The following is a 23,636-nucleotide window of genomic DNA, read 5'->3' as shown; positions in this document are numbered from 1 at the left end:
GATCGTCAGGAGGAGACACAGAGGACTAGGAGCAGAATTGAACCCGTCTCACGGTGGTTACACGTCTATTTGAGGAAATTGCTAATGAAATATTCTTAAACACAAATGTGAAACTTAATATGTGAAAAATGCTACGATGAACATGTGCTAGGAGAATCCATAAGGGGACATCTAACTTAAATTGGATCACAGAAGATTTCCCTGCGAAAGTGACGTTTGAGCTGTTATCTAAATGAGGAATACATTTAACTAATGAGGAATCGGCAGAAAAGAATTTGAGACAGAAGGAAAACTGCGTGTTCAAAGGCTCTGTGGCAGAAAGATAGCATCGTACATTCAGGTACTTGAAAGAGGATCAGAGTGGCTGTAACAGAGATTAGGCCGGTTGGGTTATGGTATGAGATGGAGGTGGACAGGTCAAGGGATCAGGCCATCGCAGGCATTAGGAAGATCAACGGGAAAACATCATAGCATTCCAAGGAGGGGGCAGACACATGTGTCTATGCATGTTCTGAAAAGATCATTCTTTGTTGCAGTGTGACCATACCAGGATGGGTTAAGACTGGATGTGGGGAGACCATGTGACCTTTACAATGAATGAGAGAAAAAGTACATTTAAATAAAAGACTGGTGTAGCGGGTGGGTCAGGACCAGAGCTTGGGGCTGGAATGAGAAGGAGTTGGAGAGCTCTTGCCATATATTAGGACTTTGAGTTATCTGCTCCTCAAGCTGTATCCAGAGTTCAGGTGAGAAAACGCTTCTGGAGGAAACACACTTTATTCTTTCCTGCGTGTTTCAATGCATCAAGGCCAAGCATCTGGAAACTGTGCTCAGACGGAGGTACAGGGCCCTGAGGACCGCTTTCTGCTCTGGCCCCTGTCTCTGCCCCTCGGGGGTGGGGAACTAAGCAAACAGCTGAGGGAACCTGCCTGTGCAGTGTGGGTGAGGACGCTGCCCCCTTCACCACCCACACAAACGGTCTCCTGGAACTCAAACACCAGAAATTCTTCAGCCCTTAAGGAATGTGTACGTGTCGTCTTGATGAAAAGTGTCAACCTATTACTAATTGTATTCCCTCGTCTGTGTGTTTATCAAGACTCTCAGAGACATATTCGAAGACATCTTCACAAATGATTAGGGCTCTTTGACCTGAATGCTTATAATGCTTACGCTACAGCTTAACCCTGGTCTCATTCTCATTTTCTCTCTCTATATATTTTCTCTAGTCTTAATTTTTCCTTCATTTACATTTGTCTACTTTATTGTGTAGATTGTCATGAGTCTTTATAACCCAGAAGAAAACCAATCAGATAATAGAGAAATTGGGAGCTCTTTATTCAAAAGTGAAAAATGAAGATTACTTCCTTTGGATGAGCTTACTTGGGGAGAGAGTAGAGTGAGAACAAAATCAGGTCCGAGACGTAGCACTGAGGAGCTGATGCACTGAACCCCGAAGTGAAAGCAGAGGGTCAGGGACACAGCCGTGGCAGACAGGTGAGTAGGAAGGAGGAGGAGATCATGGAAGTTGGACCCCTGTGCGGAATACACACTGTGGGGAATACACACTGTGCGGAATACACACTGTGGGGAATACACACTGTGCGGAATACACACTGTGGGGAATACACACTGTGCGGAATACACACTGTGGGGAATACACACTGTGGGGAATACACACTGTGCGGAATACACACTGTGCGGAATACACACTGTGGGGAATACACACTGTGGGGAATACACACTGTGCGGAATACACACTGTGCGGAATACACACTGTGGGGAATACACACTGTGGGGAATACACACTGTGCGGAATACACACTGTGGGGAATACACACTGTGGGGAATACACACTGTGCGGAATACACACTGTGGGGAATACACACTGTGGGGAATACACACTGTGGGGAATACACACTGTGCGGAATACACACTGTGGGGAATACACACTGTGCAGAATACACACTGTGGGGAATACACACTGTGGGGAATACACACTGTGGGGAATACACACTGTGCGGAATACACACTGTGGGGAATACACACTGTGGGGAATACCACTGGAAGGTCAAGGACATCAGGACTGAAACGCCCACGACTGCACAAGACGACTGAGACCGAGTGTTGGGAAAGGAACGCAGACTTAAACGGCCTCAGGAGCAAAGGGCAGGTGAGGAAATGGAGACACAGAATGTGAGCAAACAAAACTTCCTGTCTGCTGGAGGTTTTTATTTCTTCTTTGTGAACTCTCAGTTTATGCCATTTGTTCTTTTATATTCGGGTTATAACTTTTTATTAATGTATAAGAATAGATTATAGATTAAATTTGGGTTTTTTTACACTATGTCAGTTAAATATGCTGCAAACTCTCCTTTGCCATATTCTTTCCCATCGTGGTTAATATAACGCTGAATCAACTGGAGTTCTGCTGGTTTATGAGAGCCATTCTGATTGGATCTGCCTCTGTGATGATCTCATACTTCATCCATTCATTAATACATATTTATCACCTTCACAGTGTGCTCACAACAAATTTTATAAGAATTTGCAACATAGATTTAACAGAACTTTCACAGCTCAATACAGCAGTAATTTTAGTGGATGCAAATAGGATACGTTTAAATCCTTGGAAAAGAACTACAAATTGTAGAAAGAACCAAAGATTCACAATAAATTTCCTAAACGTAATCTTTTCCAAAACTTAGTTTCAGTTACTATTTTGCAAAGAATGCAAAGATAAAGCAATTGATTTTAACCTAAACTCGCCCAGTTCATCTTCTGGGCTGAACAGTGAGTGGGGTCTTACTGTAGCTCTAAGAAGCAGTGTTACGTGCTCGGACAGCGGCTCTCCCTGCAGTGGAAGGAAGGAGGGGTGGCCAGGGTACTAGGATCACAGACTGAGCAAGGAGTCTTTAAAAATGTGCCAAGTTTTTACATCCATAATATTTATAGCAATGATGTAAAACTTACCATGATACATTCAGGTAATTTGTTACCAGATTGAGGTCTCACAATTTCTTATGACTGCATATTTTTATTTGTCCATAATAAATTTCAAAAGAAATAGAGGTTCTGCAAATACTTTACATAACAATTAGCTTTATGCTAAAGAACCTTCCTAAAGAAATTAAAAACAAAGAATAGCATAGAAGATAAATTTTTATCTATGTATTTGGCTAAAAAATATAACTTACTTCAGTTAGATTAAATATTTCTTTTGATAATTACTCATGTCATGTGTGTCCCTAGGTTTGAAGAATGTAAAGCATTTCTCCTATCTTTATAAATAAATAAATAAATCATATTAAATCATCTCCTTAAGGTTTCCAAGTAAGAAACAGTGAATGTCATTTTAAAAATTCTTTAATTAAGTATTCTGATAAATACTGGACCATGTGCCCTGAAATCGTCCTTTGCTATATGTTAATAAACCTTCCTAGAGTTTCTAACTTAATCTCAAAAAGGTGCTTAGAAAATGGAAGAAAATGTTTTCTGTTTTCTAATATCCCCGCATATCAAGTGGCATACGCCACAAATGAACAGAAATGACAAGCTGTGTATTACATTAACTGTTGGATTGATAATCTTCTGTCTACATCCACACTAAATATAAGCAACACATATGTAAGATGTGCTATGACACATGGACGACACACAGCATAAACGGATGCTGGTTCTAATCTCCTGGAAGGTGTAATTTTGCCTAATTGAACCCTGAGTCATCACAGCTCCTTAGGAGCAACAACAGTGCCTTGAATCCCAGACTGCATCAAGTTGGGAAAGCTTAGCAACTTTTATATAAATGTTGTGTTTAAATGTTACATTTCAAAATGGCAAATCTGGGAAGGATGGTGGAGAGAGCAGCTCTTCATTGGCAAATAATTCCACTGTGTGTGTGTGTGTGTGCGCGCGCGCGCGTGAGTGTGTGTAGGGACGATGAAGTAGTCTTCCAGGCAAGAAGGAACTGTGTGGAACTGAAAGATCGCTTATTGACCAATAGAAACACAGTTTTGCAGGAATTTCTAAGAAAGCAGAAGGTAACATGTCCCAGGATGAGACCAGAACCTGTGACTTCACATTCAAATCTTTAGTAGAGTGACTGATATTATATTTTTAAAACATGGAAGCAGAAAGCAACCTTTCCAGTGCAGAATGAGTGCCAAACACTTCAAGGAAAACTCAGTGCCTTTTGCTCAACAAACTGTGAGACCCCTGGCTTGTGGTCCTCCACTTGTGAAACAGAGCTGCTCACTAAGGGGGCATCTGCAGTCCTTTCAAGGCTAAAATCTCTAAGGTCCCAGGGGCTGCAAGCATTCCGCTGCAGCTGAAGGAAAGCTGAGTGCACCCGAGTCAAAGCTGAGGTAGCTTTCAAGCTCAGAAGATTTTTTTATTTTAGGGAGAGGCAGAAAGAGTGCAGTATGCTTTCCATTTAGGCTGGGAGGATACAATTCCATTTATATTGAATGAGGATAGAAAACACTCAAAATTCAATAAGCCAAGTGCTCACGTTGCAGTCTAAATGATGCATTCTTCATCAATAAGAACTAAGCAGGGATTATAACCTTTATGGTTATTTCAGTGAAGCATTCATTATATAGGAGAATATGATTTCTGTGAGCAGATACTGGCAGCTATGTTCCATGAGGGGCAGGGAGTCCTTGCAATCATAAGGAGAACCACCTGACTGCCTGGACCTCCTCAGAGGGTCGCCCTGCAGCCTCGACTCTATAAAGCACTGAGGATGCCACAGGACTTGTTTTTCCAGTTCATGTCGATAAGACACCGATTCAGAAAGATTGTGTGGGCTGGTAAACTACTGAAAGTTCCATTAGCTGTTATATTTGTGTAGTCTTTCGTTCTAGAAATTGTCCTAAACAGGTTTTTCTGTATTTCTGTGTTTCTTTTTATCAACTCTTTTATATTATTTGATAAGATTATTCCTTTAAATAACAGTTTTAAAAAAGATATTCAGTATCGGCACTGAGTATGCTTCAGGTTTAGTTGCAAATTGTATGCTCCAAAAATTTTGCAGTTTTAGTGACTGAACAATGTTTTCTAGTAAATAATAAGTAGTAAAGTATTCATTAATTTCAAACCAGTGAGTGTAATGAAATAGTATTGCATTATCAATTAAAACAACTCCAGGACCATTTCACATTTTGTATAAATGTCAGAAGAAAGTAATAAGAAAAATAACCTTTTTTCCTCAGACTTGAAATATCAATTTCACACACACTAAATTTTCATAATGCATCATTAACATTTCAAGATTGTGAGAATTTTATAACATGATATGCTAATGCCTCTCCTCCTAATCACAAAATCACATGCTTACAAGAAATAAAAAGAAAAAGAAGCCTATTTATCCTAGTTAGTGGCAAGTAATCACTAATTCTTCAGTGTAACCCTCCGAGCCTGGCATGTGAAAATAATTTTTAAAGATTTATGTTATCAATACCTCTGTTTTCACTCTTTCAAAATAGCATACACAGAGGATGGACTTATGGAAAGAACTTGTTGTTTCTTTTTTTTTCCTCATAATGTCAGCTTAGTGTAGTAAGAATTAATATTATGCCTCATTTTCTTTTGAAACAGGTTTGTTAATGTAGAAAAAAGTGCTCTCCTCTACCCAGACATGAGAACATCAAGACTTGAGGTTAAAGTGACATCACCCCCATGGTCCCCCAGGCAGCTGCCAATTGCAAAGGGAAGACTGGAATCGACTGGCTTTGTTGATTTTTAGCATAATATTGAATTAAAGTGTAACTAGCTTTCAATAGCAGGTAGGGGTTTACCATCGTCTTAATACAAGTATGCATATTTCACAATGTTCAATATAAGAAACAAAATGCACACAGAAATTTTAAAAACTACAGGAACAAATGTTGGAGGTCTATCCAGCTTTTTTAATTGCCTAAGCATCTCAGAATCCCCACTGTAGATGAGGGAACATTCTAAAAAATGTGCCTTAAACAGCTATAAAGTAGTGTGTCTCGTTTTTTAAACATTTATTTCTTGGGCTTCTTGTTGTTGCCCACCGTCTGAAAGGTTTGAGTGAGATCTTCCAGGCACAGGGCTGGCTCAGCTCACAGACGCCCCAGATTACTGGATGTGAGGTCCACCTCCAGACACTGGGGAAACCACCAGGCGACAGCAATGTCCTGGAAGGAGCTGTCGCCTCTGATGGATGCTCCATGACTGGGAGGCCAGACCAGCGCTGACCTTGGGGCAAGGAAAGGGGGTGTGGGGTGCCGCGAGGACCAGCAGACCAGAGGGAAGAGGGAAGGTGGCCCATGGTCCCTTTCTCTGACAGAGTAGTGACTGACAGGGAGAAGGAAGGTCCATTTTACAGAGAACAAAAGCTTTGCAGCAATTGTCTGAAGGCATTTGAGGAAGTCTGCTGGTATCAAGTGTTTCTAGCTGCCTTCGTCCTATTTACCATGACAGACTTTCCCCATCTCCTTCACTCTCCTCCTTCAGTCCCTCTAGGTGCTGTTAATGGGGACCAGCGGGCAGGTTGGAGTGGCGGCCCATAGAGGCAGAAACTGGTTCAGCCGCAGGGGAACTACCAGTGGGCTGCTGACCTCCTTCTCCAGGAGCTCTTTCCTAGTCCCCATCTCGTCACAGGCCCTTTTCAACCCTACCTCCTGCCTGGCTCTCCTCTCCCTCGCCCTCCTTCCTGCCCGTCTCCTCACCTGTCCACCGCGATGGCCGTCATAGAGTAGATGCTGGCGAACACGGCTGTGATGGGAAAGAAGTTCTGGAAGCGACAGTAGTTGGCGCCGAAGTACCACTCGCTGTGCAGCGCGTAGATGAAGTTGACCAGGGTGTTGAAGGCGGCCGTGGAGGCGTCGGAGAAAGCCAGGTTCACGAGGAAGTAGTTGGTGACGGTCCTCATGCGCTTGTGGGCCAGGACGATCCAGATGACGACGAGGTTCCCCGAGACCGCCACGGCCACCACGGCGCCGTAGGCCAGGGACCAGAGCGCGATGCGCCAGGGCGGCTGCACGAACTGGTTGGTGAGGTTGGCCCGCGGGTGCGAGGGCGCGGGGGACGGCAGCCCGCGCGCGGCAGGGGCGGCAGACAGGTTGCCGGCCGGACCCAGCAGCGGCAGCCACTCGGTGTCCGCCGCCCCTGTCCAGTTCACGGGGACCAGGGCCATCGCGGCGGGTCTGCGGCGGCGTCACCCGAGTCCCCTCTGCCCTCGGCCCGGGAGCGGAGGCGCAGCGCAGCGCTCGCCGACTCAGGGACGCTCCCGCCCGCAGGGGATGGCGAGGAGCCCGCGCCTCCGGGGGCAGGGCGGAGGAGGGGTCGGGGGCGTCGGGGTCGGGGCGGCGCGGATCGCTGCCCGGCGCGCCCGGTCCCTGCGCGCTCCGTCCCTGCGCGTCTGGCGGGGCGCTACGCCCTCCCAGACGCAGCTCACATCCTTCCAGGCTGTTCTCCTCTCAACTTCAAGGCGCTCTGCCGAGGTCCCGGCTCTCGGACGTTTGCTGTGGGCTGTCCTTTTCTAGACCCACCTCAGCGTGCACGCGTCAGCAGAGCGCGATCCCGGACGAGAGCGCGTGCGGGTGCGGCGGCTGCCGGCTGCGCGCTGCGAGGCGTCGGTGTGGCTGGACTCGGAATTGCCCTGCGCTTTCTGCCTGTGGGTTGCGTTCTCACCTCTCACATCGCCTTTCCTCTCGCTCCCTCTCCCAACGCCCACCGTTTCCCCTCGTCCTCCAATCTGCATCACCAGAAGTCATCCCCCAGGCAGAGAGGCTGCGGTCTCCCCTGGAGGATTCTGCTCTGGAGGAATGCCATCACTCGCTGAGGGTAGATCAGAAATTCCGAGGTGTAGATTTTCTTAAAACACGACCGCGAGACTTGGTTTCTTAATTTCTCTGAGATAAACGTATCCTGTAAGCAATCTAAACACGTACACTTGGTTGTGCGGTTGGACATTTGGCACCGTGGTTTTCAGGGCCGGACCGTGAGGACACTGAGGAGGATGCGCGACAATAGCCTCCGTTTCCCGGGAGGCGGGAGCCGGCGACCCCGCAGGGGCAGGTGGCCCGGGGCGCTGCGAGCTGGATCTCACGGGCGCTTTGCAGCAGGTCCCGCAGCCAGACTCCCTCTCGGTGCAGATGCGAGGGGGCTTGGGGTGGAACCCATTTCGGTAATCTCCGGAATATGCTGAACTCTTTGAACCTCACTTTCCTCATTTAAAAACAAAGATTGAAAAATCTAATTTACAGGGTAGCTCTGGGGATGAAGAGTTTCAACAATACCAGGCAGGAGGGAGAACGCAGCAAAAGTTAGCCGCTTCCCTCCTGTTGTCAGCGTACATTCCATCTAAGCGTTCCAGGTAAAATGGCTCAGAGCAGCAAGTTTTATTTGCTTCGAGAGAAGGTGGCTTGTGATTTGTGGACGTTCTGTGTTTTCAGTTTTCCAGTTCAGGACATATTCTTCCAAAACCCTACAGTGAGTATGCACAAATGGATTCAGGGTGACAGGAAAACGTTTTCCTTTTCACGGTTTTCATGATGAAAAAAAGTAGTGTACAGCAATGAGTTTGAGGCAACCTGATAATAACTATATTGACACAACCCTGCTTCAAAATAAATGCAGGCTGAAAATAACTATCAAAAGTTATTGTTTTCTGTTTCTTCCCAGAGAGGCCTGTGAAAATATGTGATAAATCATGAGTGAAGTTAGAAGGGATCCCACCCTTCCTGCTCACTAATTCTGAATTAAACCCTCTTCTTTTGAAAGGCAAATTACTTCTTTCTGCCAATTCACCATGTAGAAATCACTTGAGTTACAAATGAAAGCCTCTTTCTTCCCTAATGAAATCAGGGAAGAAATAAATTGCTTTGTGTGACACACACCATTTATCAAGAATATGAAAGGGGTTATGTGGTGGTTTGGTAACTATGCATATTTTGATCAAATATTTGCAGTTGTAAAATGCCTCAGTTGTGTAGAAATGCATCAGTTTGCACTGCTGCTTTACTCTCACAGTCTGTGACTCCGTCTCGTTGGACTGAGGCACCAGTGGAGGTGATGTGACATGAGTGACGATGATGGAATTGGAGGCAGTCACAGTGAAAGGAGTCTGAAGAGTTCTTTGCTCTCAGAGGAGGAGAGGGCTCCAGGCATGGCTTTCCTTTTAGGTTTGCCCTACGTAGAGACTCCCTGTGTCCCGGTACATGTCACTGCTCATCCATGGCTCAGTCGTTCCTCTCGTGTGTTGAGTGTGCTTCCTTCCAGCAGCTGTGCCAGGTACAAGGGGTGTAGAAATGAAACGACAGATAGGAGCTTTATGTGACCCTGTGCTCATCGATCCTGTGGTCCACGGTATTTTTGACTTTAAAGCAAGCATTGCGAGCAGCAGAAGAGGAAGGTAGAGAGGAAAATGGGAGTGTAACTGAGTAGGAGGATGTTGTGCCCTCTGGATTCCGTCAACTTCTCTTAAAAAATTTCCTTGTGAGGATGAAATGAAGTGCCAAAAATAAGACAGACTTTCTAGAAGCTTATACTTTGAAAAATGGTAAGATTTAGGAAATAATGGCTAAGGAGGAGGGTTCTCAACTAAGAGAAATCTAGAATCTGAATCCTGCTTTTGTTGGGGCCCACCCTACTAGTTTCCTTTTTTTTTGAGAAAGATTATCCCTGAGCTAACTACTGCCAATCCTCCTCTTTTTCCTGAGGAAGACTGGCCCTGAGCTAACGTCTGTGCCCATCTTCCTCTACTTTATACCTGGGACACCTACCTCAGCATGGCTTTGGGCCAAGCAGGGCCATGTCCATACCCGGGATCCAAATCGGCAAACCCTAGGCCACTGAGAAGCAGAACGTGCGAACTTAACTGCTGCACCACCGGGCTGGCCCCAGTTCCCGAGTTCTCCTTCTTCCTTCTGCTCTTACCACAAGAGCTTCAAAAGTCTAGGTCTTGGACCACTGAGGGAAGGAACAGAGGGCAGAGGAAATGGTGACCCAGAGAAGGATTCTGTACTCTGACATCTAAAACTTGGGAGTGCATGAGAGCGTGCAGCTCTGCAAATGTGTGAGGATGCTAGGAAATAAGCCAGCTTGGTGCCCTAGGAGACATTAATTGTTATGAGCTAGTGATGCCTCAGAGGTGATTGACAGCCTCACTACCAATGCTTCTCAACATACACGAGCACAACACAGTCCCAGATTACATGGGGATTAGCCACTACAGCCTGAGTGCAAGCGAAAATCACATCATCCAAGTTGCCCTTGAGAATGCCCTACATCACCTCTAAAGTACAGTAAGTGCACACACTGCCTTTCCTAAGGAACAAAATTGCCAGTCTTCGCACTGGAAAGTGTTGCTGCTGCTTCAGTTCAGCCCAATATAAAGTGTTAGATTGTATTCAGAGTCCAGATGGTGAAAGATGCATATTTTAAACACTAGAATCATGCTTATTTGTGCAAAGCCTTTACAGGATGAAAGCTGAGAATGGCTGGACTGAAGATTCACGTCTCCATCTCCTCCTGGAGACCATGCTAAACCAGAGCAATGGGAAGCGTGTTATCTGAACAATGCAGACTGTTTCTTTCTTTTCTCTCTACCTCTCATTGTCTTTCTTTCCTTCTTTATTTCCCAAGTATATTTATTGGAATTTTAGAAAATTAAATGCATGTATGATGCAATTTCATAGAATTATATAGTGATGATAATTTTGCTACCTGCATTTTTACCCTCAAATAAGGAGACAATTTTCCAAAGAAACAAAAGCATATTCATATAAATTCATTAAAAACAATTCTGTAACATTCGGATTTGTTTACTTTTTATGTAAGAAAAGAAAGTGTTCTGTTGGAGTATGTGTAGGGTGGTGGGCCAGACATCTCTTGGTTATCTGCACACACGCATTTCCCACATTGATTCAGAAGATACAGGTAACAGATTAAGAGAAAAATTAATCCTTCAAAACTCATTAAAGTATCTATTACTCTAAATTTGAGAACTGCTGAAGGTGGGGGGAAGGCAGTGGGATAATTCAATTTCTTTTTAGCTCTCAAAACGAGAGCTCCTTGGAGAGCTCCTATCTGTTAATTGAATCAAAGTTAATCAGGACAATTATAGGGTCCCCTGATTGGGATATAATTTCTGTGCAACAGATGCATTTACTGTCGTTTAAAGGAGAAATCAGAAATTAGCGTCTGCTGGAGGTGCTGCTACCTTTATTTACATGTGCTCCACTGAGAGTTGCTATAATTTTTCTTTTGAAATATAATCATTGTATAAGCTCCACAAGAATGGAAGTACATTAAAAAGAAAATAGGTAAAATTTGGTCATAATAGTGCACAAAATTTTCTACATACAGATTTATTCCAAAACGTTCTCAGTGGTGTAAGATGATTCTCAAGAACATAATCTATAATCAAATCAGCATTTGACATGGTAAATTCAAATGGAGCTGACTCTGAGGTACCACTTACATTCTAATCTTTGTACTGTTATACACTGACGGTGTAGCGTTCTGCTCAGCTACTGATCAAGAGCTCAAAAGAAAGCTCGTGCTGTCAGTATACAGGTCTTCATGTATTTACAAATTATGTATAGTGCACGACTACACTAATAATTATGTACATTTAAAATACTCAAAAATAGAAAGGAAAGATGAGGCCCTTGACAATATTTTTAAAAATACACCTGTACGGGGCCCAGCCCCGGTGGCTTGGTGGTTGTTTGGTGCCCTCCACTTCAGTGGCCCAGGTTTGGTTCCTGGCATAGGCCTGCATCACTCGTCAGCAGCCACGCTGTGGTGGCAGCCCACATACAAAATAGAGGGAGAGTGGCACAGGTGTTAGCTCAGGGCCAACCATCCTCAGCAAAAAATAAATAGATAAATACATGTGTACAGTCACGTATGCAATCACCGTTTAAACAAAGTAGCTTTCCTTGTGGATATGAGCATTCTCCTCGCTTCAATAGTTAATTTAAAATGATGTTAATGATGCCACGTCAGCATTTTCCTCACACAGTCTCAACAAACAAGGTACTGGCAGCCCTGCTACTGCTGGCTGCCTGTTGGTGGGAGTCAGCAGGTGTGTGCAGAAACAGCTTTTACAGTATTGATGTGTTTCCTAATTGATTGAAACGTGGATATCTCCCCTTTTTCTTCCCATGAAGTCCGACCCTCTTCCCTGGGAAGCTCTGGAGCTCCTCAGTAGCCCAAGAGAATGCTTAACACTGAGGTACCTGCAGGTGGTAGCTCGCGTGTGGCTGTCACAAGAGGGAAGGGCTGCACAGGGAAGTCGGTGCCTTTTCAGTGTCTGCTGAGGCTGCCCCCGTCCTGCTGGGCAGCTTGTCCCTCCCCAGCACTGGCTGTGACATGTGACCACATTGTGCACATTCTGAGCCACGTCCCTAAGCCTTTTACTCCATGTGTCCTGTTTTTTAAAAGGAAACTCTTGGGGCCAGCCCGGTGGTGCAGCCGGTAAGTGAGCACATTCCGCTTAGGTGGCCTGGGGTTCGCTGGTTCGGATCCCAGGTGCAGACATGGCAACGCTTGGCAAGCCATGCTGTGGCAGACGTCCCCCACATAAAGTAGAGGAAGATGGGCACGGATGTTAGCTCCGGGCCAGTCTTCCTCAGCAAAAAGAGGAGGATTGGCAGGAGTTAGCTCAGGGCTAAGCTTCCTCAAAATAAATAAATAAATAAAAATAAAAGGTAACTCTTTTTTTCCTGAATGGAAGTCTTCCAGGAACATATATAATGACATTATTGTAGAAATATATATATATATAGTCTACAAAACATATAGGGAAATATGGAGCCATACTTTCTATTAACGTCTCTATTTTGTGAATGAGGGAAGTAATTTGAAATTCGATTGGATTCAGATCCAAGTGTTTCCACAGTGCAGCCCAGTCTCAGTCACCCACTCTCTGGCCTCAATTTAATCGAACGTCGTTAGAAGAGACTAATGCGGTTTTCTGTGTCAAATCATCAGACAGAGAGAGTGTGAAAGAGCCAGGGTGAAACAAAGAGCAACACACCAACATTCCTTAAAAGTCAGCACCGTAAAAGGGAAAGTTAAGGGAAACGTTTTTAAATTATTTATGCTTCAATTTGTATTTAGTTTATATCACCATACAAGTTAGAAATTTTGAATGGAAATGAGTTTTTATCAATTTCACACAGAAACAAAGCACCTATGGGGGTGTTTTACTTGCTGTTTTCATTATTAATCTGAAAAATTGCAGATTCCTGATAGGATCAAACTACTCGACAGGGAAAGATGAGGGTTTCTAGGAAGCCACAGCCGAGTATCTAATGGCACGGCGGCCGGGATTTACAAAGTTACGTGATCCAGGGCAGGACGTATTTCTCTCTTTCTTTTTTTTTTATTAACAGGAGCTCCAATCTTAATTTTATAGGTATATTTTAAGCAAAATCCATTTTTCTAATCTGTGAAATAAATTGACTTTAATTTGATGCTTAAATATGGGAGAATTATATTAATCTTTGAACCACCCTCTTGTCGCGTTGTTTTTGTGATTTTCTATGGCAAAGCAAAATTCTCCAGGTAGTTGAATCTCTAGATTCAAAATTCTTGTAGGGTTTTGAAAATGTGTAAAATTTGTATAAAATAAAGCAGTATGAAAGAAAAAGCTGAGTAAAGTGACTTTTAAAAATGTCTAGCAGTAACAACATTTATAAAACAATAAAAGGGGAGCATCATTTCATCTGCATGAGTATAAATGGTTCTGACCCCCACACCACTGCTCTCCGAGCGAGAAGCCTGTCGTGCTGGAGATGACGCATCGGCATGTGAGAGGACAGAGTAGAACTTCTATTATTTTTGTTGTCTTATCCTTTAAATGTTTTATGTAATTGGTACATACTTTAAAATTTGCGTAAGATATTAGTGAAGTAGAACAAAGACACGATCATGCAGTAGTGAGCGTGTGTGTGCTGCGCGCACTAATTTCTCAGTCGGTGGAGACTGTGGTAAGGCCTTTATGCTCTGCTTCCCCTGCCGACACCAGGTCCCCCGCAAGAGCTGGTGCCCTGTTCTCTGCCCCAGCAGGTTCCCACGTGGGCTTGAACTGGCCGGACCACAGGATGCTGGGCGACAGAGAACCACAGTTATGCCCTTGTTTGTGTCATCTTCCTGAGTCCCAGTAGGGGTGTGAAAACTACGGTTACATAGTGGATTTTGCTTTCATGTACTTTAGGAGACTATGCTTATAATTTCTTCTCTACATGGCACACCCTTACTCCAACTCTGATGTCTTGCATTCTATTTAGCAGGAATCAATCTTTTATCCAGAGGTTTCAAACTATTTTTCTGGACATACGAGACTAATCACAGGCTTATTGACGTATTTTCCAGCTTATTATGTTAGAGAGATCAGGTGTCACAGTTTTGGGGGGAAAACCTGAGTAAATCGTTCTTAAAATGGGAAAATCCTGATACTGACTTTGTGGTGATCACCACTGCTCTTTTCGAGTTGTTTCAGTTTGTTATGTGACAATAACAAAAATGTTATCTGCTGAGCTGTAAATATGACAGTGTTTTGGGGCCAGCCCGGTGGCTAAATGGTTAAGTTCACGTGCTCTGCTTTGGCGGCCCAGGGTTTCTCTGGTTGGGATGCAGACATGGCACACTCATCAGGCCATGCTGAGGTGGCGTCCCACATAGCACACCCAGAGGCACTCACAGCTAGAATATACAACTACGTACTGGGGGGCTTTGGGGAGGAGAAGAAGAAAACAAAGACTGTTTCTGAAATCTTAGAGAGTAAACATAAAAAAATGTGGTTTGTTCATAGAACTGACTCTTTAGATAAGAGTTTATAGACCCAGTTGTTCTCCTGGGCTTATAAGAAACTGATTGCTTCCTCTGCTGAAATAATTTCCTTGGATGGCTGAAGAAATAAAATCAAGAGAGAGAAAAATAAACTCAAGGTACTCAGAAGTCTGTTGATTTGGAGGGACTGTAGAGGTCACTTACTCCGAATTCCTCAGAGATGGGGCAATTGAGTCACCAGGAGTTGGCGGGTCACCTGCATTTGTGCAGGTGAAGGGCTTGGCGTACTGAAATCTCTATTAGTGGTTCTAGGTGTTTTTCTACAAGCATCTTTGCTGCACAACTAACTGGTCATGAGGCAATTTGCTGTCAAAGATAAATCACAAAAATAAAAAGAGAGACTTTAAAAGGGACATAATGAAGTATGAAAAATGAACAAAAAAATTTCAAAGACAACTGTAAAAACTGAAAATATACAGAATATTTGAATGCAAACATTTGACTCTTTGCTGACTGCAGGTTCATGGAAATGCTGCAAAGATCAGATTTTATTTTGTGCATTGTCACCTGAGCACTGTGTCTCCCAAGTCTTTTGTTCACAGTATTACACATTTTTTTTTCTTTTTCTGCTTGTTTATTCTCTCCTTGTTCGGCATCACACTTTTTTTTTTTTTTCACTGAAATGTCTTCCTTCATTAAGAGGCATTGGTTTCATCCAAATACTGGGATGCATATTTGTAACCAAATGAAAACCATGTGAACCCAATGAAGGCAAGTGAAACCATTTGTAACCAAACGAAACCGGAACTGTCAGTCAACCAGGTGCTTCATCCTTCATGGGAAAGTTGCCTTTAAGGTCAATTAGTTGTGCAGCAAAGATGCTTACAGCAAAATTACTGGACACGTTTATTAGTATTGCTGGATGCTGGTGCTCACCGTACTGTCAAAACTAGTTAGCAATTGCTAATGAGTTCTTGGGCTTTAATTGAAACTGCTTCTGCTGTCGACTGGCATACAGTTATTCTGAGACCTGAAACACCTGTTATGTCCTGAGTTCTATCGGATCATCATCCCAAAAGTAGGTGGAAATGGTACATTCGAGAACATGCAACAGGGGAATCTCTGGGGGTACCAACCACGTAAATGAGCACCAGGCTGTTATTTTTTGTGTCCTACGTTAGATATTCCTGAGGAACTGTGTAACATTCTGGCTAAATGAGCCTCTTCCAATGATCAGTTATCTGAGGATGCTGAAAATGCAATGTGGTTTACACACATCTAGAGACTGGGGAACTGACATTGACCTGGACAGCCTCTGTACTGTGACTGGTTGATAATAATGTGATATCGATTTTTAACATTTACAGGGCAATAGCCAATGAACCAGCGTTATATCTAGAAAATGAGCCTTAGGAAACTGGAAGATAACAGGAATTTTGGTGGTGCTGTGTTATAGAAAATATTATGGATTTAGAAGGGGAAAATCAAAGTGGGGCATGTTGATGCCCATCACAAGAATACCGTCCAAATTAAAAAGAAGACTAGAACCACCGGTAATGCTCTTGCTGCTTCCTTGGAAGTGGTCTCCTGGACACGGGGCATGAGTGACCATGGCGGCATCAAGAAATAGACTGGTCAGCAGAGAGAAGTTATGCACCCTCCTGACTCAGGATCTTAACAATATTTGCTTGTTTGTCAACGGGAACATCAGAGACTAAAAGAAGCCATGGGCTGCATACTGAGCAGATCCAGGAGTTGCCATAGTTTATACATTACATTGGCTCATTACCCTTGACCCTGGCTGGATACAAAAAGGCCCTGACCAGGGTAGACAGTTATTCTGAATTTGAATTTATATACCCATTAACTGAAGAAAATACCTCCAAGACTGTTTAATGCCCAAAGCAGGAAATATGTCAGTTTGGACCTTCTGCTTATACAGCAGTTGGTCAAGGAAACATTTCATTGCAGGTACCATGAAAAGTACACTGAGAAACATCACATCTTACCACCCACAGGAGAATGTACACTGAAAACTGGAATGGGCGATTGAAACAGCTGCTTACGACACTGCGAGATAGTAAGTAACTGAAGGGACAGTTTGCACAGTGGGATGGACGTGTGTTAAAACTCAACATATGTGACTGTAAAGGGGGTCTGTGGTTGGATACATTGTTGAGGCGTTGTGCAGCCAACAGGGACGAGGGACTGAGAGATGGTAAGGAACACAGCATAAATTTCTGCCCCACTTCTAATGTTTCTCCATTTCTGCCTCTGATTGTGTAGTGTGGGACCGGATTGCATTTATGAATTCCAAAGGAAGAAATGGTTGTTAAATATAACTCATGACAATACCTCTGAAGGAAAATGGGGGAAAAAAGTGAAAAAAAAACCCTAAACTCTTCAAGAGAAAATTAGACAGGCAAAGACGATCCAACATGCTACGATCGGTGTCTCTGAAGTGAAAACAATGAAATGAGCGAGAAAAAACACTAATAATGACCATTAGAAAATATTCCTGAAGCAAAGCGATACTTAAACCTATGTTTTGAAAGAGTTCACTATTATATGGGAATTTCAACCCAGAATGATGAACCCCAAGATGGAACCTATTAAAATTATTGAATGTCAAAGATTTTTAAAAACGTGTTTGGAACCCAGGGAAAACAATTGTTACTTATAAGGGAAAAAAGCAAATAGGTACCACACTTCTTGAAAATAACATTTCATTACAGAATACAGGGGAGCAATTTGTTTAACATATTCAAGGAAACAAAGATTTCATATCTAGCCAAAATATGAAGGTAACAGACAATTATGAACATGTAAGTAATTGGATATTATTATTCCCATCAACTATTTATGAATAATCTTCTACATAATTACTTTAGGCATCTGAGCCATAATAAGAGAAGCTTTATTATTAGGCATGGTGGTAAACATAAAGCATATTATACTGTAAACCAAGCTAAATGTTGAAGATGCTGATGAGAAAATTATGGTAAACGTATATTCTTTGATGTCATACATATAACAGAACTATCAAAAATTGGAGGAGAAGGAAGAAAATACATGAAAATAAAAATGTTTGCTAATTGCTTCATAGGTATTAACACAAAGTTAAAATAATATGATTTTAATTAGATGCTGAGATGTGAGGAGAGAAGAGAGGGAGATTTTTCGGCTCAGTTAATTATTGTGGATAGTAGAGTTCACAGATGGCTCGTGAGAATGATGAGACCTGGAATATTATATACAGTTATTAGTAGTAGCATGAAGCCAACCATTAGAAGCAAAAATGCAAATTTATCTACATAAAAGATATAGCAAAATAAAAAGAGACAGACCACATGACTCAGGCTTTAAATAAAATAAAACAATGTGACAGAATTGAGAGCAAACCTCTGGTCATATCAATAAATATATATGAATGACTCTAACTCACCCATTAAAAGAATGAAAATATTCAGATTGCCTAACAAAGCACAAGCTGTGAGGCACACACAAAATTATCAACTGTAAAAGCGAGGGTCATAATGTTGCCGTCAGACAAAATAGCAATCTGAACCAGAACAACGTTGAATGAGACACAGAAGGTGGTTGATGCTAGAGCTCCAGAACGTGGGTCTTAACACAAACCAAATGACTTGTTTTCTCAAACAAATAAGTCAGATAAAAAAAAAGGTGGTTCCAAGGAGGAGGATGAAGGGACTCAAAGAGAATCAAAAACAGTGTAGAACCACAAAGCTGTGTGCTGTGTGTGTGCTTTCTGAATCTCAATGTGGATACATCAAGTGATGTGGGAGGCAACTGGTGTGAATATGGACAGGAGGTTTTTATCTGTATTAAAGGATTATTATTTTACATAGTTGTGACATTTTTAAAAAGTCCGTATCAGAGATACACACTGAATAATCTACTGGTTACATGACATATGTTTTGGATTTGCCGTAAATATTTGAGAAAAAATTGGCTAGTTGATAAATATGAAGCTGAACCTTGGGAATTCATGAGACTGTTATCTGTATTTTTGTGATATGTGAACATTTCCACAACAAGATGTTAGCAAATAATGTTCATGTGTATCTTTATAAATCAGTTCTAAATGCCTAACAAGTTTATTTTAGTCAGTCAAGTAGAAATTCTAATTTTGGCAGCAATAATTTTAAGGAAGAAAAATGCTGTTTTTATTTAGGAAAAGAAATGATAAATTATTTAAAAATGATTATATATACAAGTTGCATGGATATTTAATATCCATAATAGGTATCCTGAATAATAGAGAAATAAACAGTCCCATTTTAGCAGAGAGGGAACAAAATGGACTCACTCTTTACAAACACTACAATATTGTCTCTCTTTTAAAACAGAATTACAATTCCTTCTGGCTTTCATATCTCCAATTTCCTTCTGCCCAAAGAAACATTATTAAGAAAGATGCTTTGGAAGATCACTGAACTAGGAGCAGAGCGTCCTCTGTGACGTCAGTGAGTCGTACAAATGTTCATGCTGTAGAGCATAATATTTGTGCATTTGCTGCCCTTGGTCTGATTAAATATAAAACCGTTCTTTTCACGTCACTTTACTAAAAGTTGTTTAAACTTTATCAGTAATAACTGACAAAAAATACTCATATAAATCAATTTTCTCTCCAGTTATGGTAGGTTTTAAAGCTCTATGTAATGTAATCTGGTGTTTTCCTATACTACTGCTAAACTAATTCTTTATTCCTCTACTTCAGTGAATATATCATTATATTTCTTTGACTTTCTGATTTGTCAGATAATTAGGAAAATCATCATCATTTCATGTCCAACCGTCTCAACTAACAAGTATGTAGACACATACAGACAACTATTTCATTGAACTATTCGTACCCTCCAGAACAAAGGGTAACAGGAAAATAAACATGTAAGGAAACTTGATGCCAGTTAATTTGTTATTATTTTATGAAATTTATTTATCATTTTACTCTAACAGTTCCTTCAAATTTATTAAAGGAAATCAAATCAATAATTTTCCTTCTCCCTCTCTTGCAGTCTTGCCGTCTGAGAGATGATTGCACAGTTTTCTGTATGGTCTTGCAGCCAATCACAAGGATAGACCCACTTCCACAGGCTTCCTCATACATTTTAATCTTTATAATAAATGGCATTTATATTATATGCTTCACTCTGTAACTTCCTGTTTTTTATTTAACATATATGGGACAATTTCTCCTAGTTTCATACACAAACATAATCAGTTATTCTATTTAGTAGGTACAGAAAATTCCACAGTGCTTTATATATCATAATATATTAAGCTATTCTCCTATTGGTGAGTGACATAATCATCACTCCAATTTTTTTTTTTAAAGATTTTATTTTTTCCTTTTTCTCCCCAAAGCCCCCCAGTACATAGTTGTATATTCTTCGTTGTGGGTCCTTCTAGTTGTAGCATGTGGGACGCTGCCTCAGTGTGGTTTGATGAGCAGTGCCATGTCCGTACCCAGGATTCGAACCAACGAAACACTGGGACGCCTGCAGCGGAGCGCACAGACTTAACCACTCGGCCACGGGGCCGGCCCCATCACTCCAATTTTTTATTTGCTATTTCTGGTATTTATATCCTTTTGTGATAGAACTTTTCTCTTTGAAGGAAAGATTCCTAAAATTGTGCTCAATATGGAAAATATTCATTTATTTAAACAAATACAAATACAAAGCTACAAGAAGTAGACTGCATATTCCCCCAAAACAGAGTGTTTTAAATATTGTTTCATTTGTGCTGTGCCAAAGGAAAGAACAGAGTCAATATCCACACTTTCTAAAAGAAACCTCCATTGTCATTACTGTTTTGCACAGACCCTCATGATACAAGGGAAAAGTGAGCAAGCACTTGATTCTAAAAACATTAAAATAAATTTGGTTTCACAAAGGAATAGTTTAATCATAATTACTCATTCTTTTGTAAAAACTCTAGGTGTTTTTATACGATAAGTAGGAAATTAAGATTTGCAGGAGAATTTTTCTTATCATTGTGGAGAACGGAACTTTGGTTAAAGGCAATGACCCTCACTGGGTTTGATACCAAAGGTTTCAAACATTTAGAGAGTAAGACAGCTACTGTGCCCTGAATATCATAATAGCTAAGTGTTTGATTAACAATAACCTTTTTGGGAGAAGTTCTTAAACACAAGATTATTTCACAATTCGACAGACCACATCTTCTTACACATGAGAAATTTGTATCTATTTTGCAATGTCTCACGATGCATTTATGGAAGGGCAAAAGGGATAACGTGGCTTTCATATCATACTATGTCTTTGCGGACACACATATCCATTAATATTATGATAGTTTGCTTTATTTAAGCATATCCATGATAGAATAAAATTGTTTTTTCTTTTCCATGAGAGAATTCCCTGTGTAGAGTATGTACATATACAAAACCAAGAGTGTACATTTTAAACATATGTGTTAATACTATATGGTTACGTAATTATATAAGCCATAAGGTAAATCAAGTGACATATAGCATGTAATGTGGATATAGTATTTATGATACGTTTCATGATACATTGTAATCTTGTTTATTCGCGCATCTGTGGTCGTTTATCTCTCATCCTGGCAGCTGTGGAGGAGCTGATGGGCTATCTCACGGGGCAGGGGTGAGACTCAGGCTCGCTCCTCACCCTCTCCTGTTTCCTGCCCTCTTCAGCATTGCTCCTTCTTTATTTAATGAGATCATTTAGTAATTTTGATCTTTAATTCTATTTTAATATCCCCTGAGGTACAGCTATCTGTTTCAAGGAAACTAATAACCAATTTTAATACACATTATTTGTCTATATTTGAATATTTTATCTAGTTTTATATATATTGCAAAATTCATTGCTCACCACTATTTTCTCTTCATCTTCATATCTCACGGGCAGCATTCTACTTTCATACTAGTCTGTCAATACTATTCTATTATTCTTTAGCTGCCAGTATTATAATGAAGAAGTCCAATAGACATTTGATTTTTTGGTTAATTTTTTGTAGATGAGCTTTTTCTTTCTGTTTGTAAACTTGTATGAGTATTACTTTTTTTATTTTTAGAGTTCAGATTTTTTTAAATTCGGAAGTAATAAGACTAGTTCTGAGTTTCTTCATGAATTCAGCCTGAGTCTCTTCAATCTTCAAATCTAGATTTCTCTCCATCTTGAGGACGTTTTCTTCTATTCTAAATTAACTTTCACCCCTCTGCACCTGTGCCTTTTCTTTTTTGTATTTAACTGCTATTATTAACACTTTAGGTGTCATCAATATATTCTCCAATCTCCTCGTCTTTTCCTTTATTATATCTATTTCTTTATAAGCTTGCTCTCTGACTTATACATTTCTTCAACATTTTCCAAGTCATTATCTGAAGTTGCAAGATATTTCCATATCTTCATTCAGTTCATCTACTGACTTGTTTAGCTAGTATATCATGTTTTTTGGTTTATTTTATGATTTTGGACTCAAAAAGACTTTTTTCAGGCCACAGCAAGTTTTTCTTAATTCCTATCATCATCATTATTTTTATTTTATTTATTTATTTTCAACTTTGCTGTGTTTTTATTTTTTATAGATTGGCACCTGAGCTAATATCCGCTGCCAATCTTCTTTGTTTTCTTCTTTCTTTCCCCCAGAAAGCCGCCGGTACATAGTTGTATATTCTAGTTGTAGGTCCCTCTAGTTGTGCTGTGTGGGACGCAGCCTCAGAGTGGCTAGGTCTGCCCAGGATCTGAATTAGCAAAACCCTGGGCCGCTGAAGCACAGCTCGTGAGCTTAACCACTGGGCCACGGGGCCAGCCCCATCATTATTACTTTTAAGTTCACATTTCTGCCTCCTCCATCAGCTCTATTTTGCTGAAGAGTCTTCTATTTAACTCCTCTTTATCTCCCTTAACAACTGGATCTTTCTTAGGCACTAGGAGGAAGCCCATTTCCTTCTACTTTTCCATCCTAAGAAGTAGGAAGGACAGTAAAGCCTTCCAATTCTTAATTAGCTTCTTGGGACCAGAGAGACGGGGCACAGGCAACTGTCTGGTACCATCCTGTTCCCAGGAGTGCCTGAGATCTCCTGGAGTAAGTTCACGTCCAGATAGTGAATTGTGGCTTTGCAATAGCGCGTCTCTCCCAAAGTGGTCTCCAAACCCCCTCACAGGAGAATAGTGCACCTGTTCTGAGTAACCTCCGCAGACCCCAGAGCACCTGAATGGGGCCCTCTGAGGCCGCAGGAACGATCTCGTGCAAGAGGGAAGGACAGCGTGGAGAGAAAGCAGGGAAGAGGGAAGATCTGCTTGTCCAGTTAATTCTGCTCTTGGAATCCCTTTATAGCTAACCTAATAGTGCCGTCACAGATGGATGGCGAAACGCACACTCAAGAATATGCTTATAACCTTCCTGAGAGCAGACAATGAACTTTATGTATCTTTTTTTTTTCAAATCCCTTTATAGCTAACCTAATAGTGCCGTCACAGACGGATAGCCAAACGCACACTCAAGAATATGCTTATAACCTTCCTGAGAGCAGACAATGAACTTTATGTATCTTTATTTTTCAAATCCCTTTATAGCTAACCTAATAGTGCCGTCACAGACGGATAGCGAAACGCACATTCAAGAATATGCTTATAACCTTCCTGAGAGCAGACAATGAACTTTATGTATCTTTTTTTTTTCAAATCTCTTCAGCATAGGAATGTAGGAGATAAGACGCATAATGTAAGAGCTAATCATATCTAGTTGGTTGCAGACACCCGTGTTTGAAAACAGGACCCACAAGCATCATTCTGTGTTTTATCATTTTCTAAAAAAATTGTTTGTTAAGCCTCTGTTACCTGAACTTG

General features: G+C 41.4%; 1 protein-coding gene and 1 long non-coding RNA gene across 2 annotated transcripts in view; one reads left to right on the top strand and one right to left on the bottom strand.

Annotated features, from left to right (window-relative positions):
• TACR3 (tachykinin receptor 3) overlaps positions 1-8,364 on the bottom strand; it is a 67,606-nt gene extending 59,242 nt beyond the window's left edge. The window contains exon 1 of the mRNA XM_023636803.2: positions 6,696-8,364. Within this exon, the coding sequence (XP_023492571.1) occupies positions 6,696-7,162 (467 nt within the window). The 5' untranslated portion in view covers positions 7,163-8,364. The remainder of the gene's footprint in view (positions 1-6,695) is intronic.
• Positions 6,834-19,925, top strand: LOC138923112 (uncharacterized). The gene is made up of 3 exons (XR_011436323.1): positions 6,834-7,015; positions 16,744-16,852; positions 19,812-19,925. It is a non-coding gene; the product is annotated as an uncharacterized lncRNA (long non-coding RNA).
• Positions 19,926-23,636: the final 3,711 nt, after the last annotated feature.

Source organism: Equus caballus, chromosome 2 (genome assembly GCF_041296265.1).
Source record: "Equus caballus isolate H_3958 breed thoroughbred chromosome 2, TB-T2T, whole genome shotgun sequence".
In the NCBI taxonomy this organism is placed as follows: Eukaryota; Metazoa; Chordata; class Mammalia; order Perissodactyla; family Equidae; genus Equus; species Equus caballus.
Note: the sequence above shows the minus strand (reverse complement) of the source record. Positions and strands in the feature narration are given on the sequence as shown.